Source organism: Salmo salar, chromosome ssa03, assembly GCF_905237065.1.
Source record: "Salmo salar chromosome ssa03, Ssal_v3.1, whole genome shotgun sequence".
In the NCBI taxonomy this organism is placed as follows: domain Eukaryota; kingdom Metazoa; phylum Chordata; class Actinopteri; order Salmoniformes; family Salmonidae; genus Salmo; species Salmo salar.
This window is the reverse complement of record NC_059444.1, coordinates 55,654,083-55,680,292: the sequence shown is the minus strand read 5'-3', so window position 1 is coordinate 55,680,292 and position 26,210 is coordinate 55,654,083. Positions and strand designations below refer to the sequence as shown.

At 45.2% G+C, this 26,210-nt stretch overlaps 1 protein-coding gene across 6 annotated transcripts in view; it reads right to left on the bottom strand.

The window, feature by feature from the left end:
- The window catches only part of LOC106600871 (KAT8 regulatory NSL complex subunit 1), an 83,088-nt gene that overhangs the window by 27,639 nt on the left and 29,239 nt on the right, over positions 1 to 26,210 (bottom strand). For all 6 annotated transcript variants that reach the window (XM_045714965.1, XM_014192607.2, XM_045714968.1 and 3 more), the window contains one exon: positions 23,787 to 25,164. In XM_045714965.1, coding sequence (XP_045570921.1) covers positions 23,787 to 25,075 — 1,289 coding nt within the window. In that variant the 5' untranslated portion in view covers positions 25,076 to 25,164. The remainder of the gene's footprint in view (positions 1 to 23,786; positions 25,165 to 26,210) is intronic.

The following is a 26,210-nucleotide window of genomic DNA, read 5'->3' as shown; positions in this document are numbered from 1 at the left end:
TCCCGCAGGTGTGATGTTCGGATGTACCGATCTTGTGCCGGTGTTGTTACACGTGGTCTGCCACTGGGATGACGATCAGCTGTCCGTCCTGTCTCCCTGTAGCGCTGTCTCAGGCGTCTCACAGTACGGACATTGAATGCCTAAGGCACCTTCACGCAAATGAGCAGGGACCCTGGGCATCTTTCTATTGGTGCTTTTCAGAGTCAGTAGAAAGGCCTCTTTAGTGTCCTAAGTTTTCAAAACTGTGACCTTAATTACCTCCTGTCTGTAAGCTGTTAGTGTTTTAACGACCGTTCCACAGGTGCATGTTCATTAATTGTTTATGGTTCATTGAACAAGCATGGGAAACAGTGTTTAAACCCTTTACAATGAAGATCTGTGAAGTTATTTGGATTTTTACAAATTATCTGCTGAGTTTGTGTGTTCCCAGCGAGAGAAAGGAACAGGAAACTAAGATTCAGCATCATGTCTTAGAGCTCAATTTTTATGGAATGGTCTGCCTACCATTGTGAGAGATGCAGACTCGGTCTCAACCTTTAAGTCTTTACTGAAGACTCATCTCTTCAGTGGGTCCTATGATTGAGTGTAGTCTGGCCCAAGAGTGTGAAGGTGAACGGAAAGGCTCTGGAGCAACGAACCGCCCTTGCTGTCTCTGCCTGGCCGGTTCCCCTCTCTCCACTGGGATTCTCTGCCTCTAACCCTATTACAGGGGCTGAGTCACTGGCTTATTGGTGTTCTTCCATGCCTTCCCTAGGAGGGGTGCGTCACTTGAGCGGGTTGAGTCACTGACGTGGTCTTCCTGTCTGGGTTGGCGCCCCCCCCTTGGGTTGTGCTGTGGCGGAGATCTTTGTGGGCTATACTCGGCCTTGTCTCAGGATGGTAAGTTGGTGGTTGAAAATAACCCTCTAGTGGTGTGGGGGCTGTGCTTTGGCAAAGTGGGTGGGGTTATATCCTTCCTGTTTGGCCCTGTCCGGGGGTATCGTCGGATGGGGCCAGTGTCTCCTGACCCCTCCTGTATTTATGCTGCAGTAAGTCTCCCTCTCTCTCTCCCTCCCTCCCTCTGAGCCCTAGGACCATGCCTCAGGACTACCTGGCATGATGACTCCTTGCTGTCCACCTGGCCATGCTGCTGCTCCAGTTTCAACTGTTCTGCCTGCGGCTATGGAACCCTGACCAGTTCACCGGATGTGCTACCTGTCCCAGACCTGCTGTTTTCAACTCTCTAGAGACAGCAGGAGCGGTAGAGATACTCTCAACGATCGGCTATGAAAAGCCAACTGACATTTACTCGAGGTGCTGACTTGTTGCACTCTCGACAACTGTGATTATTATTATTATTTAACCATGCTGGTCATTCATGAACATTTGAACATCTTGGCCATGTTCTGTTATAATCTCCACCCAGCACAGCCAGAAGAGGACTGGCCACCCCTCATAGCCTGGTTCCTCTCTAGGTTTCTTCCTAGGTTTTGGCCTTTCTAGGGAGTTTTTCCTAGCCACCGTGCTTCTACACCTGCATTGCTTGCTGTTTGGGGTTTTAGGCTGGGTTTCTGTACAGCACTTTCAGATATCAGCTGATGTAAGAAGGGCTATATAAATAATTTTGATTTGATGTCTTGTCAAACCCAATTTTTCATGTTTGTTTGTTTTTTAGCGCCTGGCTTCCTGGAAAGGATTTACCGTTTTCTTTGCTAATAAAACACACATGGGAGCTTCGATCCATACAAGGAGAAGCACAGCTGCTTTCCAGGGAAAAAAGGGGGGTGGGGGGGACGACGACAACACTAAATACAGATAACTCGATGCAATACCCAGGCAACACCCACAGCTTTCTTTGAAAGGGGTAGGACTAAAACTGCAATACATTTGGGCCGCAGGTGACTGATTCAAAGCAAACGATTCAATGGGTGCAGACCAGACTGAGAACGAAGACCTGTATTCCCGGGCCCTTCTCTGTGCTTTGACTTCCCCGGCCGGCGTTGTGTTTCTTGGTGAACGGAGAGACAGAATGTGTGCTGCTGGGACGCCAAAGGGGGGCTAAAGCCTCACTGCTATGACTTAAAAGGGTTAAGTGGGGATGGAATGTTGGAACAACAAAATAACAAATAATGAGCTAGAGAGTAGGGAAAGTAGAAGAGCGAGGGAGTAGTGGAGAGCGAGTAGAGATATGAATTAGGGTGAGAGTTGAAGAGAGGAGATAGAGGGAGGAGAGAGTGAATAAAGAGTGTCTTATGAAATTGTTGTGGGGTGGTATTGGAAAGGAGACGTAGTGTTGGTTAACCCAGCGCAGATGTGAGAATGGGAAAATGACGTGTTAAAAATATTGCGTGTGATTGCACAACCCACAGGGGTTAGGGCAGAAACTCCGATACCGGTTCGAGGCGCCACTCCACTGCATGTTCCAATTCCACACGTCCCTATTGGCCCAGGCTTGTCCAGAGACTTCACCATGCTGTCCATAGATGGCCGGATAAGAGAGATCAGGGGCATTTAAATTCAGTCTGTAAGAAAATATTGTGCCAAATAATATATTCTGTTTACAAAAAAAAACACAATAATCAGGATCCATCCTTTTTTATTTTTTTACACTGGGCGTTACAGTCGTCATACATTAACTTCAGTAGCCTAAATAAAAGATTAGGCTAGGGATGTTAGCCGCAGATGCACCGGGGTTGAGGCCAATTCCAGTTAATTCAGAAAGTAAACCAAATTCCATTTAATAATACCATTATATATTTAATAATACCATTTTATATATATTATATAAAATTGGCATTAGAGTTAATGTACTTCCTGAATTGACTAGATTTTAAAATGGAATTGCCCCCAACTACGCTGGGCACCACTATTTTGCTGTCCTAACCCACAGCATATACCTTCATAGGTTCCCACAGGGAGGCTGGGCTGCTGCATGTTATGGTGAATCTTGCCTAGCGATGCCACACCTTCGTAAAGTGGTGCCAGCCAGCAACAGAGGAAGACATGTTGCCTTTGGCTGGTGATAGGAGGGGGAGGAAGGGAGTTTCAGGTTCGCCTCCATGTAAACGTATTTCAGCGTTTCAGTGCCAATGGCTTCAAACTACTTGTCCTGACAGCACACTGCTCTCTCTCTGCATGGGCTTCGATAGGGCTGACAGCCTGGCACCTATAATTAGGCTGTTTTACATTTGGTTAATCTTCAACCTATCACATGTTGGAGCTACCGCCGTTGTTTGCCTGTCATCTCCTGTCAGACTTATTATCTCATTAATCAAACAATGCAAGCCTTACGTATTGTGACACTTCAGTTTTGTTGAATGCTGTAACATTCACAATCAAATTAAGAGAGACAACTGATATACTGATGTGTACTACCGTTGATGGGTGGTAAATCAAGTAGGCTTTTACTATGATAGGACGACAAGGCTGTCAATCTAAGTTGTGATGGGTGGAAAGGTGACCCTCTAGATTGCCGCACAGGGGAGGCTCCAAGCTAGTGTTGCATGCTCTCCCATTCACCTCGGACCCATTTAGGTCAACGAAAGCAAAAAAAGGATCCTTTGAATATTCAAATTGAAAAGCTAGATTCATGAACTCAATACAACTACCACCTAAGGCCAAATGCTCTTGGTTACTTGGCAACCGGACGTCTCATTAATACTTGATCGCAATAACTTGCTTGACAAAAATATTCCTCCTCCCAGACACTGGACAACTGACAGCAGGGTCGTATTCAAACTAGGTTACATGCTGCTTCATAAAAACAGTATTAGGTGTAATTGGGGGTGTTTACAGACAGGTAAGGCTTATTATAGCCCATCTACCTGCATAGAATACAACCCAGACATTACCTTGAAAACTAGCCTAGGGCTACCTACAATGTACAATACTCTTCACTGTTCACCTCCTGCCTGTATGCATGTCAGAGAATATAACAAAAAACATGACAGACAGACCGGTCACAACGGTCCCGGCGCTCCGGTGAGTGGTATTTGTGTGCTACTAGCTCAATCAGCCCAGTGACGCAGGTGACAAGACATGGCCAGCGACAGGGAGACAAGGATGGTGACGTCACCCAGCAGAACGGTGACTCTGTTGAACGGGAGGGGGGGGGGCTGTGCATATTACAACAACAGATGGGAACAGCGATCAAAGCTAGCCACATCAAAGTAAGCCAAGCTCCTAGTCTACGCTTTGACAACAAACGCAGTACACAACAGTCTACACTTGTCATACAAGCAGGCAGAAGCAGGGACGTCGGCCCTAAAAACATACAACCTTGAAATATAGATGTTAACACCAAGAAATACACAGGCCTAGATTGGTCAAAAAGAGGAGGTGTACAAATAAATTCCATCAGCCATCCTTTATTTGTTGTATGATGAGGATGACAGCGCTTACAGAACTGAATCTGTTACGGACATTAAAATGGCAGCTCACACAATAATCCATTATAGATCTTCAAAAGGACAAAACGACCTCACGGCGGAGTTAATATCAGAAATCAGTAATACAAATTGCCTCCATAGGTCGTGAGCTATGACTCAGCTAGCCAACCCTTTGAACATCTTTTGCCATGGAAACCCACGAACTGGAAAGGGTGCTTGAAGGCCTACTACACATTACACAAATGCCTTAAATAAAAGCGGGAGGTGGGAGGGCTGGGCTGCTGTGTCACAGCGCTATGCTCCACTCCTCTCCTCCTCCAGACTACAGCACCATCTGACCGGCAGCGGCTCTCCTCTGTGTATTATTGAGCAGGCCAGGCAGGCAGGCTGCTGGGCTGCAGCTAGCTCACTGCAAGGCATGGGCTGGGCATTCCCTAACTCTAGGCTTAGCACCAGCCCTGGAGGAGACTGTCTCAATGTAGTATCCTAGCCTGGCTTTCTCTTTGTGTCGTCTGGTTTTGTGTCCGATTTTGGTACGGGAGGAGACGTCCAATTGTTTGTTGCCTGGGCTTGTATCAGTTGCCAATGTGAACGTGTGGACAAAGACTAGCACATTACAATCACATAAAGGGAAAGAGTTGTATACCGATGGAATAGAATGATCCAGATATAATTATTTTTAACGGTAATTCATCTGCTGAAAGGACTGTGGTTGAAATAAGGATTGGGGATTAAATGTAAATGAAACTGAGCCTGTTTGAAGCTAAATGGGCAGCGTTTCATATGGCACCCTAGTTCCTATATAGTGCACTACTTTAGCTGTGGACTTTTGCCATTGGTCCAACGGGGAAGGGAGTCTTAGTGTCCCTTATGACATCCTATTCTCTACCACATACTCTGGTAAAAAGTAGTGCACTATATAGGGAATAGGGTGCCATTTGGTGAGAAGCCTTGGGCTGTTGCCTGGATATAACATCAGTCTGACTGCCGGAGAGTCTCAATTAGCTGATGGGGTCAGTTAGCCTAATGGACCATGTGACCTGCCAGTATTCTACTGGGCCAATATGGTTGGCTGTTGGTGCTGAAACAGGAAGAGGAAACAGATTTGTCGGTGTGTGCATGTCTGATGAATGAGTCACAGGCCTTGGTAGAAGACTAGGAGTGGGCGTTGTGACTGAACAAATGAGTCTAACAATTAGAGAAAGTGTATGGGTGTCGATGTTCTCATATCTTGTTTTATGTGTGTGGGCAAGACTGGTGTGTGTTCATGCATTTTCATTTTGGCCTATCCATGCACCATGTCCAGTGCCCACGCTGACAAATAGACTCATAAGTTGTCAGCAGTTCCACTTGATTTGCATGAGTAGGCCTAGCCAACCCCAAAATGTGCATGTCTTCTTATTCCCCCAATGAGGATCTAGTCCACTTTCTACGCTGTTGAAGGAGAAGGGCCAAGGGGGCTGAGGAGGGAGGCAGAAGGCTGAGGAGCCTGAGTGTCCGAGCTTCTGGCAGGGCCAAATCTTTACCACGGCAGGAATCCTCTTTGCAAACAAACCCTGAGCAGAGCCCAGTAAGTAGACTGCTCTCTCTGCCCCCATTCCCAGGGTCTGCCCTGCCTGCCAGAAAATAAAAACTCACCAAGAACCCAGTGGCTTCCTCCATGGCCCAGTCCACCGGTCCAGGAATTTGTATTGTTGTCAGAAAACAACAAGATTATCTCCAACGCATTGGTGCCTCCTCTGAATTAACACAAACACATACTCAGTGGAAAGTTTTAAGTACACCACCCCGTTCAGGAAAATAGTTCTCCTACAGTGGGTCACGTGGCCGTGGCTAGCTATATAAAGCAGGCAGACAGGCGTCGAGGCATTCAGCTACTGTTCGATTGTGTTTTAGAAAGGGCAAAACGAGTGACCTAAATAACTTTTAGCGTGGTATTATCACCGGTTCCAGTATCTCAGAAAGGTCCGGCATCCTGGGCTTTTCACGCACGACAGTGTCCAGGGTTTACCAAGAACATCCAGTCATCGGGAGTCCTGTGGGTGAAAACAGCTTGTGATGAGATAGATCGAAGGAGAATGACAAGAATCGTGCTAGCTAACAGGCAGGCCACAAATAACGGCGCAGTACAACAGTGGTGGGTAGAACGGCGTCTCAGAACGTACAACTTGTCATGGATGGGCTGTTGCAGCAGACAACCCCCCCCGTTCCACTTTTATCAGCTAAAAACAAGAAGTAGCTCCAGTGGGCACGCAATTAACACTGGATAACTGAGGAATGGAAAAACATTGCCTGGTCCGACGAATCCAGGTTCCTTTTGCGTCATGCTGATGGCAGAGGCAGAATTTGGTGTAAGCAGCATGAGTCCATGGCCCCACCCTGCCTGGTGTCAATGGTACAGGCTGATGGCGGAGGTGTGGGGAATGTTTTCCTGGAACACATTCGATCCCTTGATACCAATTGAGCAACGTTTCCACGCCCCAAATAATTCAGGCTGTTCTGGAGGCAAAGGTGGGTCCGACCCAGTACTAGATGGTGTACTTAATAAACTGTCCGCTGTGTGTACATCTAGGCCTACGCACACGGCAGGGGAAGGAGGCTCACGCAGGGAGCGACGGGGCGTGTAGTCTTTAAAAGCGCTTTCAAAAGGTTTAGGATTACATGAGTAATTTAAGTAAAATCTGACTCAGACAGAGTGATATACCCCCCACCACTGGGAAAATGTGCTAATATTGAGTTATCTGCGGCCCCATGACTGCTGAAGTCATGCTAATATGCAACCTGGTTTCTGTTGACTGTTTCTCCGTTTTCTCCGTAAAATGACATGCTATTTCAAATTTAGTCACAAGTTGTTGTTAAACATATAAAAGGTCTAAGAGAAACCATGTGAGGGTCTCAGCTTGAGGAAAACATTACGAGACATGTTAAAATCTGATGCCAAAATCCTGTCCAATTGCTTTTCTTTTGCATTCACATTTTCCCCTTTCTCACGTGTAACCTTTGAATCACACCACTTATAATTACATTTTAATAGTTGTATTGTGTAGCTGTGTTTAGGCCTTTAGTTTAGTGTGTATATTTTAGTGCGTCAAATCTGCCAACCTCCTAATTCGGAGGGCACCAGAAGTTGTCCTGTCCCAACAGATGTCTAGTGTGCAAAAATCAATTTGTTTACAGCCTGGTCTTAAAAAAAAAAAAGGACTCAATAGCATTGTAATTCTTCAGTCACAGTGCCCGCCTGCCTCCATTTTGTAATAAACCCACTCCCAGCTTTGAGGGACAATTACGGGGGTAGTAGCCTATAGCAAATGAAAATCCACCGCAATATAAGGATGTTGTGTTTCTAGAGGATTCAGGCCTGGGGTGGTACAGTATAGTGAACCACTCCGGTGTGGTCCCCAGTGGTCCTGAGGCAGCAGACAGCCTGAGCCCCAACCAGCCTCTCTTCTCCTCTCTCTTCCCTGTAATCTCATTATCCATCCAGCAGACCTTTCTCCCACAGAGCAGCAGACACAGGACTCGTTTGGCCCAGGGATGAAGCATGCTCCTGGGGGACAGAGGACGCCACCCCCTCCCCCCCTTTACTATAAATATACTGGAGACTAAACGATATGGAGACCAAATGAATAGCAGTGCCATCTCTTTATTTTTAGATCCTTGTAACAGTTAGGTCCTCAAACCCCACCATTTCCGACTGAAACTGAGTAAGTTATTGAAAGTCAGTGTTTTCTCAAAAGAAAAATCAAAAAGGAGGGAACAAGTACATTAGCCATTAAAATGACATAGGCCAGGACCACCACGCGCAACAGAATAAAATGCACACAAACCTTGCAAACTAAACCAATTCACAAGCAAATCAGAGAAGTGCCATATAGGCATGCGAGCACAAACACAGTAGGTACATTAGCCTTATTCATACTGCTACACACACACACAAGCCCTTTCATTATGGGCCCGGCTCTGCGGGCGCTGCCAGGTACAGATGAGGTGTGAGAGTGAGAGCGAGAGAGAGGAGGGTGGGATAGACAAGACTAGAGGAGGAGGGAGGGACTCTGCTGCAGGTACTGAGGCAGCAGAGATGGGCGAGAAGAGCTCTTTACATACATACGGAGCTCGGGCTAGGCCTATTGGGATGGGGGGGGGAAGGAGAAGGAGGTGGGGCAGCAGCACTCTGCAAATCAGGAATTGATGAGCATACTAGTTTACACCGCCGCTGTGCCTCCAAGCACTTCACTACGGTAGGCAACTGCAGCCGCCGAAACGTTGACCGCATCCAACACGATCCAGTACATCCAGACAAACAAACTAAATCGGTAGGCGGTCTCGAATAGGCCTCGCTTTTTCAACGTCTGGAATAAAACTGTCGTATAGCTTGTTGAGCAGAAGTTCACTTTGAGGAACGCCATGCAAAGGCTAGGGGGACAAAGCCCCAAGGCCGCTAGGTTCTGAATGAATGACAAAACGGCAACCTTGATAGAGCATCCAAATGTCATATTCCATCAACCCTTTGTCTCGCAAAAAAAAAGGTCAGAGGAGCTCTCGCCGATTAAGCCTCACCAGACTGATGTCCCAAAGTAATTCGGCCATTCTGAGGAAGAAGGACCTGAAGAATCTGACAAGCAGAGCAAGAGGGGGACATGCTGCTTGGCCTGAAATAGAAAAGCCACATCCATTAAAAAAAATAAGGAGACGCTGGTTGACTAATAAAGGCTCCATTTTGTATTAGTTGGGAGCACTGTCTCTGGTTCGCTTTTTAAAAAAAATGTTATTTCTTTTTTTACCAGGGTGCGTTGGGTAGTCCAATAGGTATACGCTGTGAGTCACACAGGCCTGTATTAGCCTGGGGTGAAGAAATATCAGAGATGATCATGTTACTATAAAATGCTCCCACTGGACTAGTAAGGCCTAATGAAAACAGAATAACCAAACACAGAAAGAAACCAAGCGAGCATAGAATATCTAACCCTATGGGTAATGACACACCACAGTTCAATGGCAGCACTCCTTCCTTCTCTCTGCTCCCCAGACACACAAAATGGTCTGTCAGCCACCTTAGCTTGACTGGAGTGTGATGCACAACAGGAAACACACTGCCACACACACACAGACAGACACACACCACCACCACACAAACACATGCATAACCACTTCCTGTATCTGTTAAAGAGCGGGAGGAGAAACTGAAAGGGGTGACATCTGGTTTGTTGAGCAAACAAAGTTTGCTCGCTCGGTCTCCGCCGCCTCCGACTCAAAAACACACAACCCACATGTGCGCACAAACGCATACACGCGGCGACACAAACAAAGACGGAGCAGTGCACAGCGGGAGCTGCCCTTTAAAACCAGTCAATATCCTCTCTCTGCTGCAGGCAACAGGATACCTGAGCGGCCAATCTATTCTATTTACACTGAGCACCACAGCTACTTCTCAGACACAGGCTCTTCGATATTATGTAGCGTGAATGAGGGAGGCTCTACCTCACTTGGTTAGCACTTCTTTTCGCTCTCCATAACATGGTACTACAGCGTCACACGTTACCAGTTCATTCAAACCCGACACTAAAACGCCTAACTTTTCATACACGCAGAGAGAATACGAGCTGTGGTGTTCGCGTTACAATAGCGCTGAGACCAGCTACACTGTTTGTTATCTTGTTCTTGATACTCAAACTGTGACAGATGTTTTACATGTGCGACCTGCTCCCCTCTACCCGACCCCTCTTCAGCAAGCACACACACAGACACCACAGCAAAGGGTTCTTCAATTCCTTCTCGAGCAGCAGAGGAACTCATTTCACAGCGACATGACCAGGATTCATTGCCACTGCAGCCCCCCAGCAATCCTAACTGTAGAGCTAGGAGTTCCTCTCATAAAAAGGGAAATAGTGTAGTAACCACAGCTTAATATAAGTAGGTGGGGGTGGGGAAACCATCCACAGTCCACACTTCCCTTTAAATTGTCCAGTAGAGGGACATTTGGCCAATCAAATGGCTTAGAGGTCATTTAAATGCAGAACGCAGATTCAGCCAAGGTGTTCACTTGCAGCCGCAATGAATAAAGCTCTCAGCCATGAAGGAACACACACACACACGTTTATCTTTAAAGGAAACACTGTCCACTAGAAACGTAATCCAGGTTATCACCTCTGAAGGAGAAAGGACCTGGTCAGGTTAGGATGACTTATTTCCAACACATGCATGTGTGGATGAGACACTGGCACACACACACACACACACACACACACACACACTTCTGCTCTGTTTACAGACTGATCTTTTTCAACTTGTTCAGTCAAAATAACTAATCTTCCGACTCATTTAGTTCATTTGAGTCGGTAATACCCAGAGCACGCAGGACCCCCAGCCGGTGAACAGAAAACTCAAAATAGTAATGCTTCTACAAACCTCTTGTTGACAATAAGAGGATTGTTGGAGCTGTAATTTGTAACAGACTTGTAAAAGCGTGCGCTTCAACAATTAACATTTGTTGATTGCTAGGCACACAAATACGATTATTTGTAGGTACATATGAAACAAGGTCTAATTGTGGCCGCAACCGAACTAGATTGTGAACTGTAGGCGGGTTGATTTGCTTGACTGAAAGGTGATGAGCACAATGTCGTTCGCGAACTGCAGCACCTCAAACAATTCATTCTCGAGTTTGTTGAGCAGAGGTGGTGTATGTTTCGCTTCGACAAAGCTGTGTCCATCATAACATTCAATAATTAATTATTGTGTATTAATTCTTGCACCATGCAACCAACCATCAGCTCTAAAACATTAATTTTTCATAGTCTATGCTGCCTGCAGCGTTAGACATTGCCTGTGCGCATATGGGTCTTTCTGGAAACTAGGGCACCAGTGAGGATTTCCTACGCTGGACAACATGTTACAGCTGTTGACAAGTCATTGATAATAAAAATCAGCCAATTTTAAGATACAAGAGAGGAACATGGCTATATTCAATACAATTCACGAGTTGATTTAAAACCTGTGTAACCCTTCCTCATGGTTGGCGTCTTGACGGATTTGTCCAAAATCGTGTGACATTAAACATTACTTCTCTATCCTTCCATTTATGGCAGTGTAAGTTGCCGTGTATATATTTATTAAGTTCTTAAATTAGACATTGAAATTGAACCCTGTACGAATCCTGGATATAGCTGTCGGACAGTTTTTGGTCTAGAGATCTCAGAAAAGCAGTGTAACTAACGAAACATTTCGTGTCTCCATATGTTACGGTATGAAAACAGTTTTACGGGCGCACAAATCCAAAACAATTTATGCGAATGAGAGAAAGAAAAATGCTCCTAAGAAAAAGAGTCATCTTAAAGAGATACACTTGAAACCTAAATAGAGATACTGTCATCAACGTGTTTCTTCAATATTCATGGATAACACTGTGTTGATGGGCATTTTCAGACTGATAGTCAAGTGACAAAGAGCTGTTGAGATAGCGCATGCGATGCGCTAGCCCAAGTGATGAAAACAAAAATGAAAAAAAATAATGTCTAGAACGTGTGTTGCGAGTAATGTCTAGAACGTGTGTCTCTCATTAATTACGCCGGTGAAAACCGTTGTGCCTGGATCTAATATCTCTAGCGAATTGACGTTGATCATCTGTTTTCTGCTCGATTTACAGCAGGGTCTCGTTAGATTTAACAGAGAAAGCATCAAGTTAACGAGTTCATGTTTTCGTATGTTTTTGTGCCTCGGATTGGACACGGGGGTCTACTAATGGTTAATTGTGTAGGAGGGACTTTTGCGCAACATCCAACACTATTCCTATTAATTATTCTGGATATAAATGACAACATATTACATAGCCTAGTGGGCTTCTTCACAATATGATTGGGTAATGAAATAACATGACAAATACATTTTGGTAACCATGTCACACCTGCAATTTTAAACAAGGGGCTTGAAATAGCCTTCTTGGAAGTTGAATTTGGAGCTCAGAAATTCAAGGAGTCTACTGCAATAGGCCTACCTTGAAAAATCAGACATTTCCTAAATTTGGTCCTTGAACTGTCCTTGTAATTATTGGAGCCAATGTATACGTTCTCCTGCTCGCTTATAATTAACCATGATTTCATTTTTGATTTGTTTTTGGGAGAAGTGGCCACTTTCATTTGTTTACCGCAGCTTCAATTGAAGAGGTGTTGCGCTACACTGTTGCGGGTAAAACCATGTGGTTATTATGAGGAAGACAACATAATGCTTCAACTTGGCTTTCCATACAAATCATTCCATTACAAAATAAGTGGTTATTGGTCACTTTCTCATTATAAAAACTGTGTGTGTCAGTGGTAAAAAAGTACCCAATTGCAAACAGATTTTTTTATTTTATTTTTACGCTGGCCATACCATGGATCATGTAGCTATTTGATTCTGAATTTTAGGACCCTTTATGTATGTATGTATGTATGTATGTATGTATGTATGTATGTATGATATAAAAAAACTCAAATTTATCACACATTTAAAAAAATAAAATATTGAACTTGGCGTTCACTATACTGAACATAAATAAACGCAACATGCAATAATTTCAACGATTTTACTGAGTTAGACTTAATACAAGGAAATAATTTGCCCGCATCTATAGGTTTCACGACTGAGCAGGGGTGCAGCCATGGGTGGACCTGGGAGGGCATAGGCCCACCCACTGGGGCGCCAGGTCCAACCATTCAGAATAAGTTTCTCCCCCACAAAAGGGCTTTATTACAGAGAAATTCTCCTTAGTTTCACCAGCTGTCTGGGTGGCTGGTTTCTGACAAACCCGCAGGTGAAGAAGTCGGATGTGGAGGTCCTGGGCTGGCGTGGTTACACGTGGTCTATGGTTGTGAGGCCGGTTGACGTACTGCTTATGGTAGAGAAATTAACATTGAATTCTTAAGCAACAGCTCTGGTGGACAATCCTGCAGTCAGCATACCAATTGCATATCTTGTAGATAAGAAAACTAAGCAAATATTTTTTATTTTTTGGGGACACACACACACCGAGTACACAAAACATTACGAACACATGCTTTTTCCATGATATAGACTGACCAGGTGAATCCAGGTGAAAACTGTGATCCCTTATTGATGTCACTTGCTAAATCCACTTCAATCAGTTTAGATGAAGGGGAGGAGACAGGTTAACCTGTTAGGGCTAGGGGGCAGCATTGACACGGCTGGATAAAAAACATACCCGATTTAATCTGGTTACCACTCCTACTCAGTAACTAGAATATGCATATACTTATTACATATGGATAGAAAACACCCTAAATTTTCTAAAACTGTTTGAATGGTGTCTGTGAGTATAACAGAACTCAAATGGCAGGTCAAAACCTGAGAGATTCCTTTACAGGAAGTGGCCTGTCTGACCATTTGTTGAACTTCTTTTCCATCTCTATCATTTACTAAGGATCTCTGCTCTAACGTGACACTTCCCACGTCGTCCATAGGCGCTCAGAGCCCGGGAAAAAACAGAATGTCGTCATTCCAGCCCCAGGCTGAAACACATTATCGCCTTTCTCAAGTGGCCCATCAAGAGACACTAGCTTATGCGCGTGACCCCGACCGCCCCGCCTTTGGGATTTTTTTCCTCTGTTTGCCGAAAAGGAGATTCCCTGTCGGAATATTATCGCTTTTCTACGAGAAAAATGTCGTAAAAATTGATTTTAAACAGCGATTGACATGCTTCGAAGTACGGTAATGGAATACTTAGAATTTTATTGTCACGAATTGCGCCATGCGCGTGACACTTCTTTACTATTTCGGATAGTGTCTGGAACGCACGAACAAAACGCCGCTATTCGGATATAACGATGGATTATTTTGGACCAAACCAACATTTGTTATTGAAGTAGCTGTCCTGGGTGTGTATTCTGACGAAGACAACAAAAGGTAATGACATTTTTATAATATATGATTATGGTGAGTGCTAAACTTGCCGGGTGTCTAAATAGCGAGCCCGTGATGCCTGGGCTATGTACTTAGAATATTGCAAAATGTGCTTTCACCAAAAAGCTATTTTAAAATCGGACATATCGAGTGCATAGAGGAGGTCTGTATCTATAATTCTTAAAATAATTGTTATGCTTTTTGTGAACGTTTATCGTGAGTAATTTAGTAAAATGTTAGCGAATTCCCGGAAGTTTGCGGGGGTATGCTAGTTCTGAACGTCACATGCTAATGTAAAAAGCTGGTTTTTGATATAAATATGAACTTGATTGAACAAAACATGCATGTATTGTATAACATAATGTCCTAGGGTTGTCATCTGATGAAGATCATCAAAGGTGAGTGCTGCATTTAGCTGTCTTCTGGATTTTGGTGACATTATATGCTGGCTTGAAAAATGGGTATCTGATTATTTCTGGCTTGGTACTCTGCTGACATAATCTAATGTTTTGCTTTCGTTGTAAAGCCTTTTTGAAATCGGACAGTGTGGTTAGATTAACGAGAGTCTTATCTTTAAATGGCTGTAAAATAGTCATATGTTTGAGAAATTGAAGTAATAGGATTTTTAAGGTTTTGAAAATCGCGCCACAGGATAGCCGTGGCTGTTACGTAGGTGGGACGAATTCGTCCCGCCTAGCCTAGAGAGGTTAAAGAAGGATTTCTAAGCCTTGAGACAATTGAGGCATTGATTGCGTATGTGTACCATTCAGAGGGTGAATGGGCAAGACAAAAGATTTAAGTGCCTTTAAAATGGGGTATGGTAGTAGGTGGCGCCAGGCGCACCAGTTTGTGTCAAAACTGCAATGCAGCTGGGTTTTTCATGCTCAACAGTTTCCTGTGTATCAGGAATGGTCCACCACCCAAAGGACATTCAGCCAACTTGACACAACTGTGGGAAGCATTGGAGTCAACAAGGGTCAGCATCCCTGTGGAACGCTTTCAAAATCTTGTAGAGTCCATGCCCTGATGAAGTAGTGAGGCTGTTCTGAGGGCAAAAGAGGGAACTCGTTATTAGGAAGGTGTTCCTAATATTTGGTATACTCAGCGTATGTATGCTGAGTATGCCAAATATTACCCCTTATTTTTGTTGGCACAAAACTGCCTTCATACTTCCCTTCGTTTGTATGGGTTACCTTCAGACGAGGCCTGTGACACTTATGGGGGTCGTAGAGCAAAACGGAGAACACCATCGTGTTTGAGTCTCCCCCTTTCCATGGTCACTCGTTTGTAGCGCAAACCGTTCGGACGCTACACACGTTTTCGTGAGAAGAACAATTTTCAGTGGTGGAAAAAGTACCCCGTTGTCATACTTGAGTAAAAGTAACAGATAACTTAATAGAAAATGACTCAAGTGAAAGTGAGTCACCCAGTAAAATACTAATTGAGTCTAAAAGTATTTAGCTTTAAATACACGCAAGTATCAAAAGTAAATGTTATTGCTAAAATATACTTACATATCAAAAAGTATTAATCATTTCAAATTCCTTCTATTAGGACATTTTTTTAATTTACTCATAGCCATGGGAACACTCCAACACTGAAATCATTTACAAACAAAGCATTTGTGTTTAGTGAGTCCGCCAGATCAGAGGCAGTACGGATGACCAGGGATGTTATCTTGGTAAGTGTGTGAATTGGACCATTTTCTGTCCAACTAAGCAATCAAAATGTAACAAGTACTTTTGGGTGTCAGGGAAAAATGGAGTAAAAGTAAATTATTTTCATTAGGAACGTAGTGAAGTAAAAGTGGTCAAATATAAAGTACAGGTAAGTACTACTTAAGTAGTTGTTTGGCGTAAGTACTTTTACACCACTGTCAATTGTCGGGATGTCTCATGGTCTGAAACACTGCTCTAACACTGCCACCTTCTCACAGGTTTCGAAAGAGAGCGCCAAATGTAGGCCTACTCTGTCTACTGCACAAACAATTCAATCAGACAAAAAAAAGCACATAAAAAGGCACCTCTTGTTAACATGTTTTTCAGTCCCCCTGGAATGTAAATAAAACTGATGTTATATCATCAGACTATATAAACGATATTATGGAAATGTAGAACATTATGGAAAACGAGACTCCTCCCCTTCATCTGAGAATACGGTCTAAGCCTAGTAGCCTACCATCCCCTGAAACCACTAATGAACATGACTGTCTGTACCCCATCTATCTTTCAATGGTATTGGTCCTAGGATTTAACACAGAAAACCAGCCTAAGAGAACCTCAGTGATCTTTAGAGGGGAAGCTCTGAGCCAGAGCGGTTCTCTTGACTCCATTGGCGAAGAGCAAACACAGTGGAGTGAGTGAGTGAGAGAGAGTGAGAGAGAGAGAATGACAATGCATTAAATCACTGCAGTCACACCACCACAGGCAGAGAGGTTTGGGGTGGTGGTGAACTAGTAGTTGTATGGTATGTCCTGCTATCGCAGAGTGTGAATGACTCTGGACAGCACTACTGCAGACAGTGTGCCAGAGTGACTGCAAAACACACCGAATGGACGACTTGACCCCCATACCGACAAACTTTGTGACTACTGCAGATGTAAAAAAGGGCTTTAAGCATAAATGTGATTGCATTTGAGTAAGAAGGAGTCCTAAGACCACCATCATTTCACTCTGTAGCTATTGCTTCCCATTGTCATTGTGTTGTGCAGCCATGCAGTGGGTGTGTCACATAGCAGCTCCCATTTCAATGAATCATAGGAAACATTAACGAGCCAAGAACAAGACATTTCAATGCCACTTCAGGCTTGTCTTGTACCTGTAAAAAAAAGGGACGAGGCCCTCCGGCCCATTTAAACGAAACAATTTTTGTGGTGGTTGCCCTTGCGAAATATTCAATCAATGTGCTGCGATTGTTTTAGTAGAGCTCAATATAAAATTCCCAAACCAGTTATATTGATCTATCTGGTGGCAACGGAGGGCACCAGCATCCTGTCCTCTGGCCCTGGGATATGCCTAAACTTGATCAGATTCATTGGCACAGCCTTGCAGTAACATCAGTTGAACACTTCAGCTGGGTTGTGTCCTTTTCGGCACTAAATGGAAGTAGTAAAAGTGGAAGGGACTACCTGGACTTGTCCAATAATAAACACAGGTTCGTTTTCTGTTGCAAAACATGGTGTTACGTTGTGCCCTAATCAACACAACCCTGATGAGGAGAAAACTACGATCCAACCCCCAGGGTGTTGATGGGGGGGGTGAACCATATCCTACCATAAGCTCCAGAAAGCCATCCTGAGAAGGCAGGCGTGTTGTCGTTTCAATCCCAACCCATTAATCTAGTGGTGGTGCTGGTGGTAGCTGTCTGCTAATCCAGCGTGCTAGTAATCTCCAGACTGATTAAACAGAAGACTAATGCACCATGTGCTGCCCAACACTGCCTTTTTAAAATCAATATTGTTGTTGGAAACCTTCTGGTTAGATAAGAATGAACAATAAGAATGATTATCTATAATGAAAAAAAAAAAATATGCAGACGAAAGTATTACTTATAACAAGGGAAAAATGAAAATAATTGTTCTGTACACTTGCTTTGGGGCGAGCTAAAGTGGTCATTACGGATATTACAGATGGACCTGTAGTGTGCGAGAGGAGCATACGAGGGCCATTTGAGACACCACATTACTGTTGAGCACTGAGCAGCTAGAGTCAGTCCGGGTGGGGTTTTTTCCATTCACTGCCCAGGGGTGCAGCTGAACAGGACCCAGGATATGGCGACATGTGGTGCGGATTGCGGAGAGGACACGTTGCATGGAAACTTCTAGAAAACGGGCTAACAAAAGAGCCTGGCGTCAGGCTGAGAGACTGATGAACAGGCACACCAGGTGAACGTATCAACACAAGCCAGGGAAAGAAGAGACAAAAGGAAGGCAGAAAGGAGAGAAAAGACCAACGGATATAAAGATGAAAACCACCCACAAAAAGAAATCCTAACCAACCAGCTTGCTTCGAGGATCCTGCGAGCTAACTGGCTAAACTGGAAAGCCAACCGAAAGGTCAGCAAGCAGGAAGGAACAAGGACGTAGTGGATCCATTTGTAAATGAGTAACTTGGGTCCTTAAATCACATTGACAAGGACTCTTGGCACGGCCCTGTGAAGCACACAGAATAATTGAAGGACAGGGCACAAAAAGCCTGTTTTTCCATAGTTTGGCTAAGAGCTTAGTTCCTCTCATGCTAACTAGCCTAATGTGGGCCTAGGCTACAGGTTTATGTGCCAAACGGCCATGCAAAAAAGGAAGCTACGCTAACATGACAGGAAACCCAAACAGTTGCAATTATGGCAATAAAACAGACAGAACCAATCAGGACTAAGCTCTCACACACCAATAACCTCAGGAAGAGGTCGGTAACCGCTTGAGAGCTTTACTTATTTAAAACCTTGACACACCTCAAAGTAATCTTTCTCCCAATTTCCTTGCCATTGTTTTGGTGCAGAAGAATATAAAATACGGTTTTGCACTTAAAAGAAAATTGGGATGACAAAAGTATTGGCACAAACGAATCTCACACTCAATTTGCAGGAGGTCGCATTCACATGCCCACCATCACTAAATGTATTTCACACCAAGTTTAGCATCAGTGGGAGGAAGGATAAGGACCTAGTTCTCCATATTGAATTTGAAGGGATTGAAGGAAGGAAAGTATTGCACCGAGACCATGTGAGAACGAGTTGCTGCAGACACGTCGACAGTACTATAATACATGAGGCTTTGTGGAGAGTCCCCATAAGATGAAGAGGAGCCTGTGAGATGTGAGCACAGATGTAGAGAGAGAAGAAAAAAAACACTACAAAAAATAAACATCCTGTTATCAAAAGGCAGTTGGTTTGCATAATGGGGGTTTGGCTAGGCTCAGGCGTTTGAGACAGAGCTGCCACTTGGGCTGACAGGAGGCACTAGTCTCTGGAAGAGGCCAAAATGGAGCAGACAGCGGAATGCACCAGAAAAAGGCCTTTCATCATCATGAGTCAGTGCACTGCAGCACGAAGGCTGAAGGAGCAGAACATCAGAGAGCCAATATCAATAAAGCATCTTAGAGTAGGAGTGCTGATCAAATATCAGTTTTGGCTCATAATGAATAAGATGGGGACAGATCCTAGATCAGCACTGCTACTCAGACGCTTTGTGGATAAGGGCACAGGGCCTACTAGGCCTATCCAGAGCCTACTAGGCCTATCCAGAGCCTACTAGGCCTATCCAGAGCCTACTAGGCCTATCCAGAGCCTACTAGGCCTATCCAGAGCCTACTAGGCCTATCCAGAGCCTACTAGGCCTATCCAGAGCCTACTAGGACACTTACCTGTGACCTGTCCTGCATTGCCAACATGCTCCTGTTGCTCCTCCCAAAATAACTCCAGGAGCAAGACGGTTGTTTTGACAAGGGAAAGGGGTTCACGGGGAGGAGAAAGGTCACCAGAATGCACATCATTCTCATCGTAACAGTATTTCACAAACATATTAAGCCTGTGGATGAGTAGATATGAATCTAAAAACAACCCCAGTTAGGTAGAACCGAAATCAACAGTTCATAGAACCGTTTTATTCATGAATGCATCATATTTAGGCCTAGTGGGTTATGGGAGTGAGTGAAACAGTTGGAAGGCAGCCAAAGGTTAATGATTACAAATGGAGGATATAAGGCCAACCAACAGGGCCTAAAATGAACACAGGCTACATGCCAAACGCGGGTAGATTTTGGCTTTGCCGGGAAAGAACGTCTAATTCACCAGCCACGTTGGCGCGTGGTAACAGAGTCAAGTATGAGCACAAGTTCGAGTTGTGCGTTGTAGCAAAATAAATGGTCTAATTTACTTGAATGACTTCTAAACTGAGACTTTGTCCTCGTGTTTCTTACCCATTTACATAGTTTTGTTCACAAGCTTGGTTGCTTTTCAATGTTTGAGTTTGCTCCCACAGCTAACAAAAAGAGACATCGTTGGCCTCTACTAGTGACATTGTAGCAGGCACAAGCGATGACTCGAGTGGCCCTGTTACCAAGGTAACCTTAAAGGAGGAGCAAAACATTTGATAAAATACTCAGGTCACAGAATATTTCATTAAATTGAGCAACATACCACATTACTTCTTACTAGTAATACATTACTTGTTTTAGAAACATTACTAAGCATGCTCATCCGTTTTTCTCTGTGTAACTAAGGCAAAACAAATATTTTGGCTGGTAAAAAAAATACCAAAAAATAAAAATGAGTGGCTTGTAGATTACATTTTTTATTTTATTTTTATTAACCTCCCACAGTGGCTGGCATACAAAAAAATGTTTAGGCCCTGCCAACCAACCATCAAGCCCTCCAATAGAACCCTCAATGATGCTAATGTTTACATAAGCTTTGTTGTGTCACTATGACATGTACAAAAAGGCCACACACAAACAAGCAGACACGTACACAGAGACCCTACTCATCATGTGACACACAGACATCAAAAGCAGAACGGTCATTCTGTGTCAAAGACAATTATTGGGTTGTAAAATGAGAGCAAATCAAAACAAGACAATTTCCCTGCTTTTAGATTTTCACAAGGCGTTAACACCCCCGCCGGAGTGTTAGCGTTGCACTGTATACCGAAACGGCAGAACCTTTTTGATACTAGAACATGAAAAACTGTCTGGAACTAGAATTGTTACTTTCGGTACTTTGTCAAATGTGTCTCGTGTCATCTACTGATTGAGAGAGAACCACGTCTGTCTATCAGCACAGCCGATGTCCCCTTATAGTGCGAGAGCACCGCGCCTGCTCCATTGCTAGCTGGGCTGCACCCCCACTTATGCTGCAAAGAAGTTAACACAATTGAATAATGCAACACGGTATGTAGACATTCTGAAACCGTTAATTACTGTTCACAAATATATAACCATTACAACACTTTCACAATGCAAGATGATACCGGTAGCTTCCAGCTTTGTAGGCTAGCTTTCCTTAGTAGCTTTCAACTGAAGCTAAACATCAATTCACTGCCCTAGTACCTTGTTTTTGATAATATACAAACCATAAAGCAAATATATTGCTGATTTCAACACGGATTGTCACCAAAAACGGTTCATTTTCTTCCTCCTATGGGCCCCGCCTCAAGCCTCTCAATATCATCTTTGCTTGAGCCTCGAAATGACAGTGTGTATGACATCATGGGTCTTAAAGACACAGCACACTTTTATATCATATTGGATGATATATAACCTAACTATGACAACTATGACGGTCTCTCACACACGCAAGGCCCGTCCTCCACCGTCTCTCCCGCTGTATAAGCTCTGGTTAATAAAGTAGCTTACAAATGGACTTCTCTGCTGCTTCCCGAACTTGGATCCGACCATGTCTATACGCAACTGGTGGTCCTCGGGTTGGTTCGGGTCTCTATATTGAAAAACGGATTTATGCATTTTTGTCCGGGTGGGAAAGCCCCAGGTCCATTTCAGAACAGGTCCAAGTTTTTAGACCTCTACTTGAGAGGCCCAACATAACAACCGCTGTCACAACAGACAATACCAGGAACATTGTAAATGATGTCACAGAAACTGGACTTAGGCCACAAATAGGGTGCTTTTAAATTTTCTGTATTTAGCCAAATAAACAAACTTACCTATTAACTGTTGGCTTTTAATTTTCCTCCTGTACCTTAACCACAAAACGCACTGAACCGTGGGTTTGGTACACCACTACACCCCTAGTGTATTTACGTGTGTGTCAGGACAAACACGGCGTGCAGATAGACAGACAGATCACACAAATCAAACCTCAGGGGGTTGCTCAGAGCCAAATGTTAAAATGACCTTACAGTGGTTGCATCAGCACCACCATAGTGACTTCAACTGGTCTAGAAATAACAAGCTTTCTTTACACAAGACACAACAGACATCCAGACACACACCAAGGTGGTACCATCAACAAGCTGCCAACCTAAACTATGAAAAGCAGGAATAGGTCTGTGTGGTGAGTTAAAGTGTTTGCAAATATGTTCTCTGTTCATCATGTAGAATGTTACAGAAGTGGATGAGTCATGCCCAAGAAAGAAAACAGTGCCCCCCCCCCCTCTCTCCGTAAGAGGAGCGCCCTGTCACTTCTTAAAGGTGCAGGCGCCCCTATTTTCTTCTCCCACACGGACAGTCAGACAGAGACTGTAAAAAACAGCAGCTGTGTCATCATGCTCTCTCTCACTATAATCTGGCTGGAAGTAAGCCTATTTGGTCTTACGCAATTCGCCATGTGACCGACCAACTGCTTTCATCATGCCCGAATGTAGGTTATCCCTCATACCGCCGGTCCGTCTTTAGCTTTAGTTCACAACATTCAAACAAGGCCTCTGTGACTCTGACCCACAGTCAGGCTCACGCTGAGTCCCAAATAGCTCCTTATCCGCTACATAGTGCACTACTTTTGATCCCAGCCATATGGGCCCTGGTCCAAAGTAGTGCACTATATAGATTGGTTAGTGCCCATGGGCCACGCACTACACACAATAACCAGTGGGCCTTGTGGAGCTGGAATCAGAGGAAAGCCGCAGGGCTGAGTATAAAAAGAGCCAAACGTAGTGCCCACATGTTACTCAACCGAGGATCATAAAGAAAAGGCCAATCCAACTGAATAGGAACATCTAGCATAACCAGCAACAGCTAGCCAACACTATTCAAAAGTTAAGGTAACATGAAACAAGGTAGGACCAATACTGAATACTTCAGGGTGGATTGTCCACACACTCCCACATTATTTCATCCATCTCTGGATTAAAATCGACTCCTGCGATGATCACATTTATGGAGTCAACTAGCAAAAGATCAGCAATATCGGACATAGGATAACAACCGCACTGGAATTAACCTAACCTGGGGGCAAGATAGCTTCTTCCGGATATCTCTGCCTTCACTTCTTTGAAAACGGTGGTTTCTTAGACCCAGGCTTATCCCTGAAGACATGAAAGTGTGTTTGAAGCAGAGGACGGCACCGCACCATCAGAACAGAAGAGCCTTCTATTAAAACAGTTATTTTTTATTCACTTTCATTACCCATCACTTCATCAGGGTCACCTTCCACGAGGATGCAAGCCACATCCTCATGAACACAGGACCAGGAAGACGTAGCGCGCGGGCACACGCTTGTATGTAACATAAGTGGACCTGGATTATGCTTCCTTTCAGCAGCAGAGAGTGGTAACCGGAGATGAACCCTGAAACTGGCAGTGTTTCTCTGCTAAAACGAGACTACAGATCCCCAGTGGCTAACAACCCAACAAGCCAAGCCAGGATGGAGTCCCCCCCTTTCACTCACTCAAGCATCTTTGTATTTTCCTCTACTTCAGTCTCCGACTCCCTCTCTTTCTCCCCATCCTAAATGCCAATTTAGTCAACATTACTTCATTCCAAAAGGCACATTCCACTCTTTCTTATCCAATTAAATTGTCTGTTAAACAGGGGGGGGGGAAAAAACACATTTTCCTTTTCTCCAGGTACTTACAGAGAGATGTGTCGCTGCTCGATGTCCACCCTGGTGAGCTCGTCCTCTTCCACGTCCGTCTCTCCTCCGGAGCTGCTCTCCGTGGCGTCCGAGTCGAAGGCACTCTCCGTGGACCTCAGGTTGGTGGTTCCGCTAAGAGACAGGCGCTCCAGCTCCGCCGGTACAGAGCCGTCCTTCAGGAATCGCCCAAGCCCCTCCCTCTCCTGTGGGGTGAGGGGGGCGTCCTGGCCTCCTCGTCTCCCGCCAGGTCGGAGGGCATCCAGTGGTCCCAGGGTGCTCTCCAGGAGCCCCCCCAGCTGCTGCTGGACATGGTGCTCCACCTGCTTGGCCTGAACCACCTGGAGGCGCTTCCTCAGGCGCCGCAGACGCCCCTCGATCTCGCCCTGCCGGCTCTGGCTCTGCTGAGTCCGCTCCTTAACATCCACTCCAAGGCTGCCCAGACCCAGAGAGGTCTGTCGGTCCGTTGGGGAAAGGGATGATGTGTCCGTGACCAGCGATGGTGGCCGTTCTGAGGGTTTGCTGTCGGGGCAGTCCATGGGGGTGTTGGTGGAGGCTGCGGGGGGTGCTGGCTGTTCAGGGTTTCCAGCAGGGTTGTAGGACAGTCCTGTGGGCTGCTGGTGCTGCCCTCCCCCGTTGAGAGGAGAGTTTCCTCTAGAGGCAGCTGTGTGGGGTTGGGGCTGGTGCACCGGGGAGTCCAGTCCATGTCCAGCAGGAGGCCTGTTATTACCTCCATTGACCGCTGTCATACTGTCCCGGTCGCGGTCCGCCCCGTTTTTGGCCAACTTCTTGGCCACGCCGTTGACCGGTGGCGGCGAGCTTGACAGGGCAGGGGGACCACCTCCTCTGCTGTTACTCATGATGCTCTTCAGCTGCTCCTCTGAGAACTCCAGTGTCTTATGTTTCCTGGGCAGGAAGCTGGGCAGAAGGCCGTGTTTCTGTAGCAGGACGCCTTGCAGCGTCAGTGACTCATTAGTAGAGGGAACGGACGTCACGTCCGAGCACAGGTACGACGCCACCAGAGGCTGTAGTTTCCCAAGAGGTGTGGAAGGAGCCTCGTTGCCTCGCGGCGACTCCTCCCTCCCCTTACCTGTGATGGACCCCCCGTGGGGACCGCGCTCTTCAGAGGCCTTGCGCTTGACGGCGCCGTTGCTGGAGACGAGGATGTGACTGGTGCCGCCGCTGCTCTCCACGCCGCTCGGGGAGAGGTTGGAGGAGGGCGGAGCCAGTTTGAAGCGGATGCGGTGAGCTTCGGCCGGCGCGTCGGTTAGAGCGGGCGCCATCGCAGCCATGCAGCACAGGGAGGGGGCGGGCGAGGGGGCCTCTCCCGGTGCCGAGGCCAGCTCCACACCACCCACCTACCGCCTCGCCAGAGGACAGCCTAGGAGAGAGGGGGAGTCAAGAGATCTACATTAAAAACACAGCACAACATCCATGAGCCATTTCCAACGTTCACACTTGATAAATCATCATTCACTGTCATCCAAACCAAGAGCATTCCATGTAACTCTTCAAATTTGCCCATAGTAGTCATAATGATCTGGCCCTAATGCCACATTACTACTCTGCAAGAAATCCGGTTGCTGACAGACAGTGAAGCTTTTATACATATGAACTCAGACATCAATTACATGTTTCTGGAGCACAGAGGAGCAGGTGCGTAGATGAAACCATAGCTGGAGGATAGAGAGTGAAGCGGGGGGTTAATTTACCAGCAGTACTACATTGAGAGGAGCTATGCAGCTTAATTTATGTCTGCGTGGGACACAGGAGGGAACAGCTGATCTCACCAAATGTAGGTCAGAGCCCTAGCTGGAGCAAAGGCCTACCAAAACGCATCCAGACAAGGGGGATTTCAGCAGCCGATCGGGTAGGTTAACAGGATTTTTAAAAAAAAGAAGGAAGGAGCAGAGTGATGGGAAAAGTACCCTACCAGGGGTAATTTTCAAAGTATTTTCCTGAAGCTCAGATGGGCTTTTTAGACCCCATAGCCAAACTATGCTCACCATTTCAATGTGTAATTTGGTTATATGTTGGCAGGCTGCCTGGCTAATGTAATTCAAGAACAAGGGAGGGTATAGACTGAGGAGAAGACAGGTAAATCATAATGGTGGAAGGAAAAATATGCAGGTGGCTGGCTGGCTTTGCAAGTGCAAATTATACTAGCATGATTCTAACATAACTGCTCAATAGAAAAATCTGTGAGTAATATTTCTAAGAAATGTTCAGGTCATGAACACACACAGGTCAGGCTGACACGACATGAAATCACTATTCATTTTCTGAGAACACAGAGCGAGAGAGCAGACTTGAGTGTTATGTTCTAAAAGGGTGCCGTGCTGTAACACTGCAGATCCAAAGGGTGTGGTGATGGATGGCACAGGTGTTAGGTTACACTGTGTAGCTGCGTAAAAGGATAGGCTACAT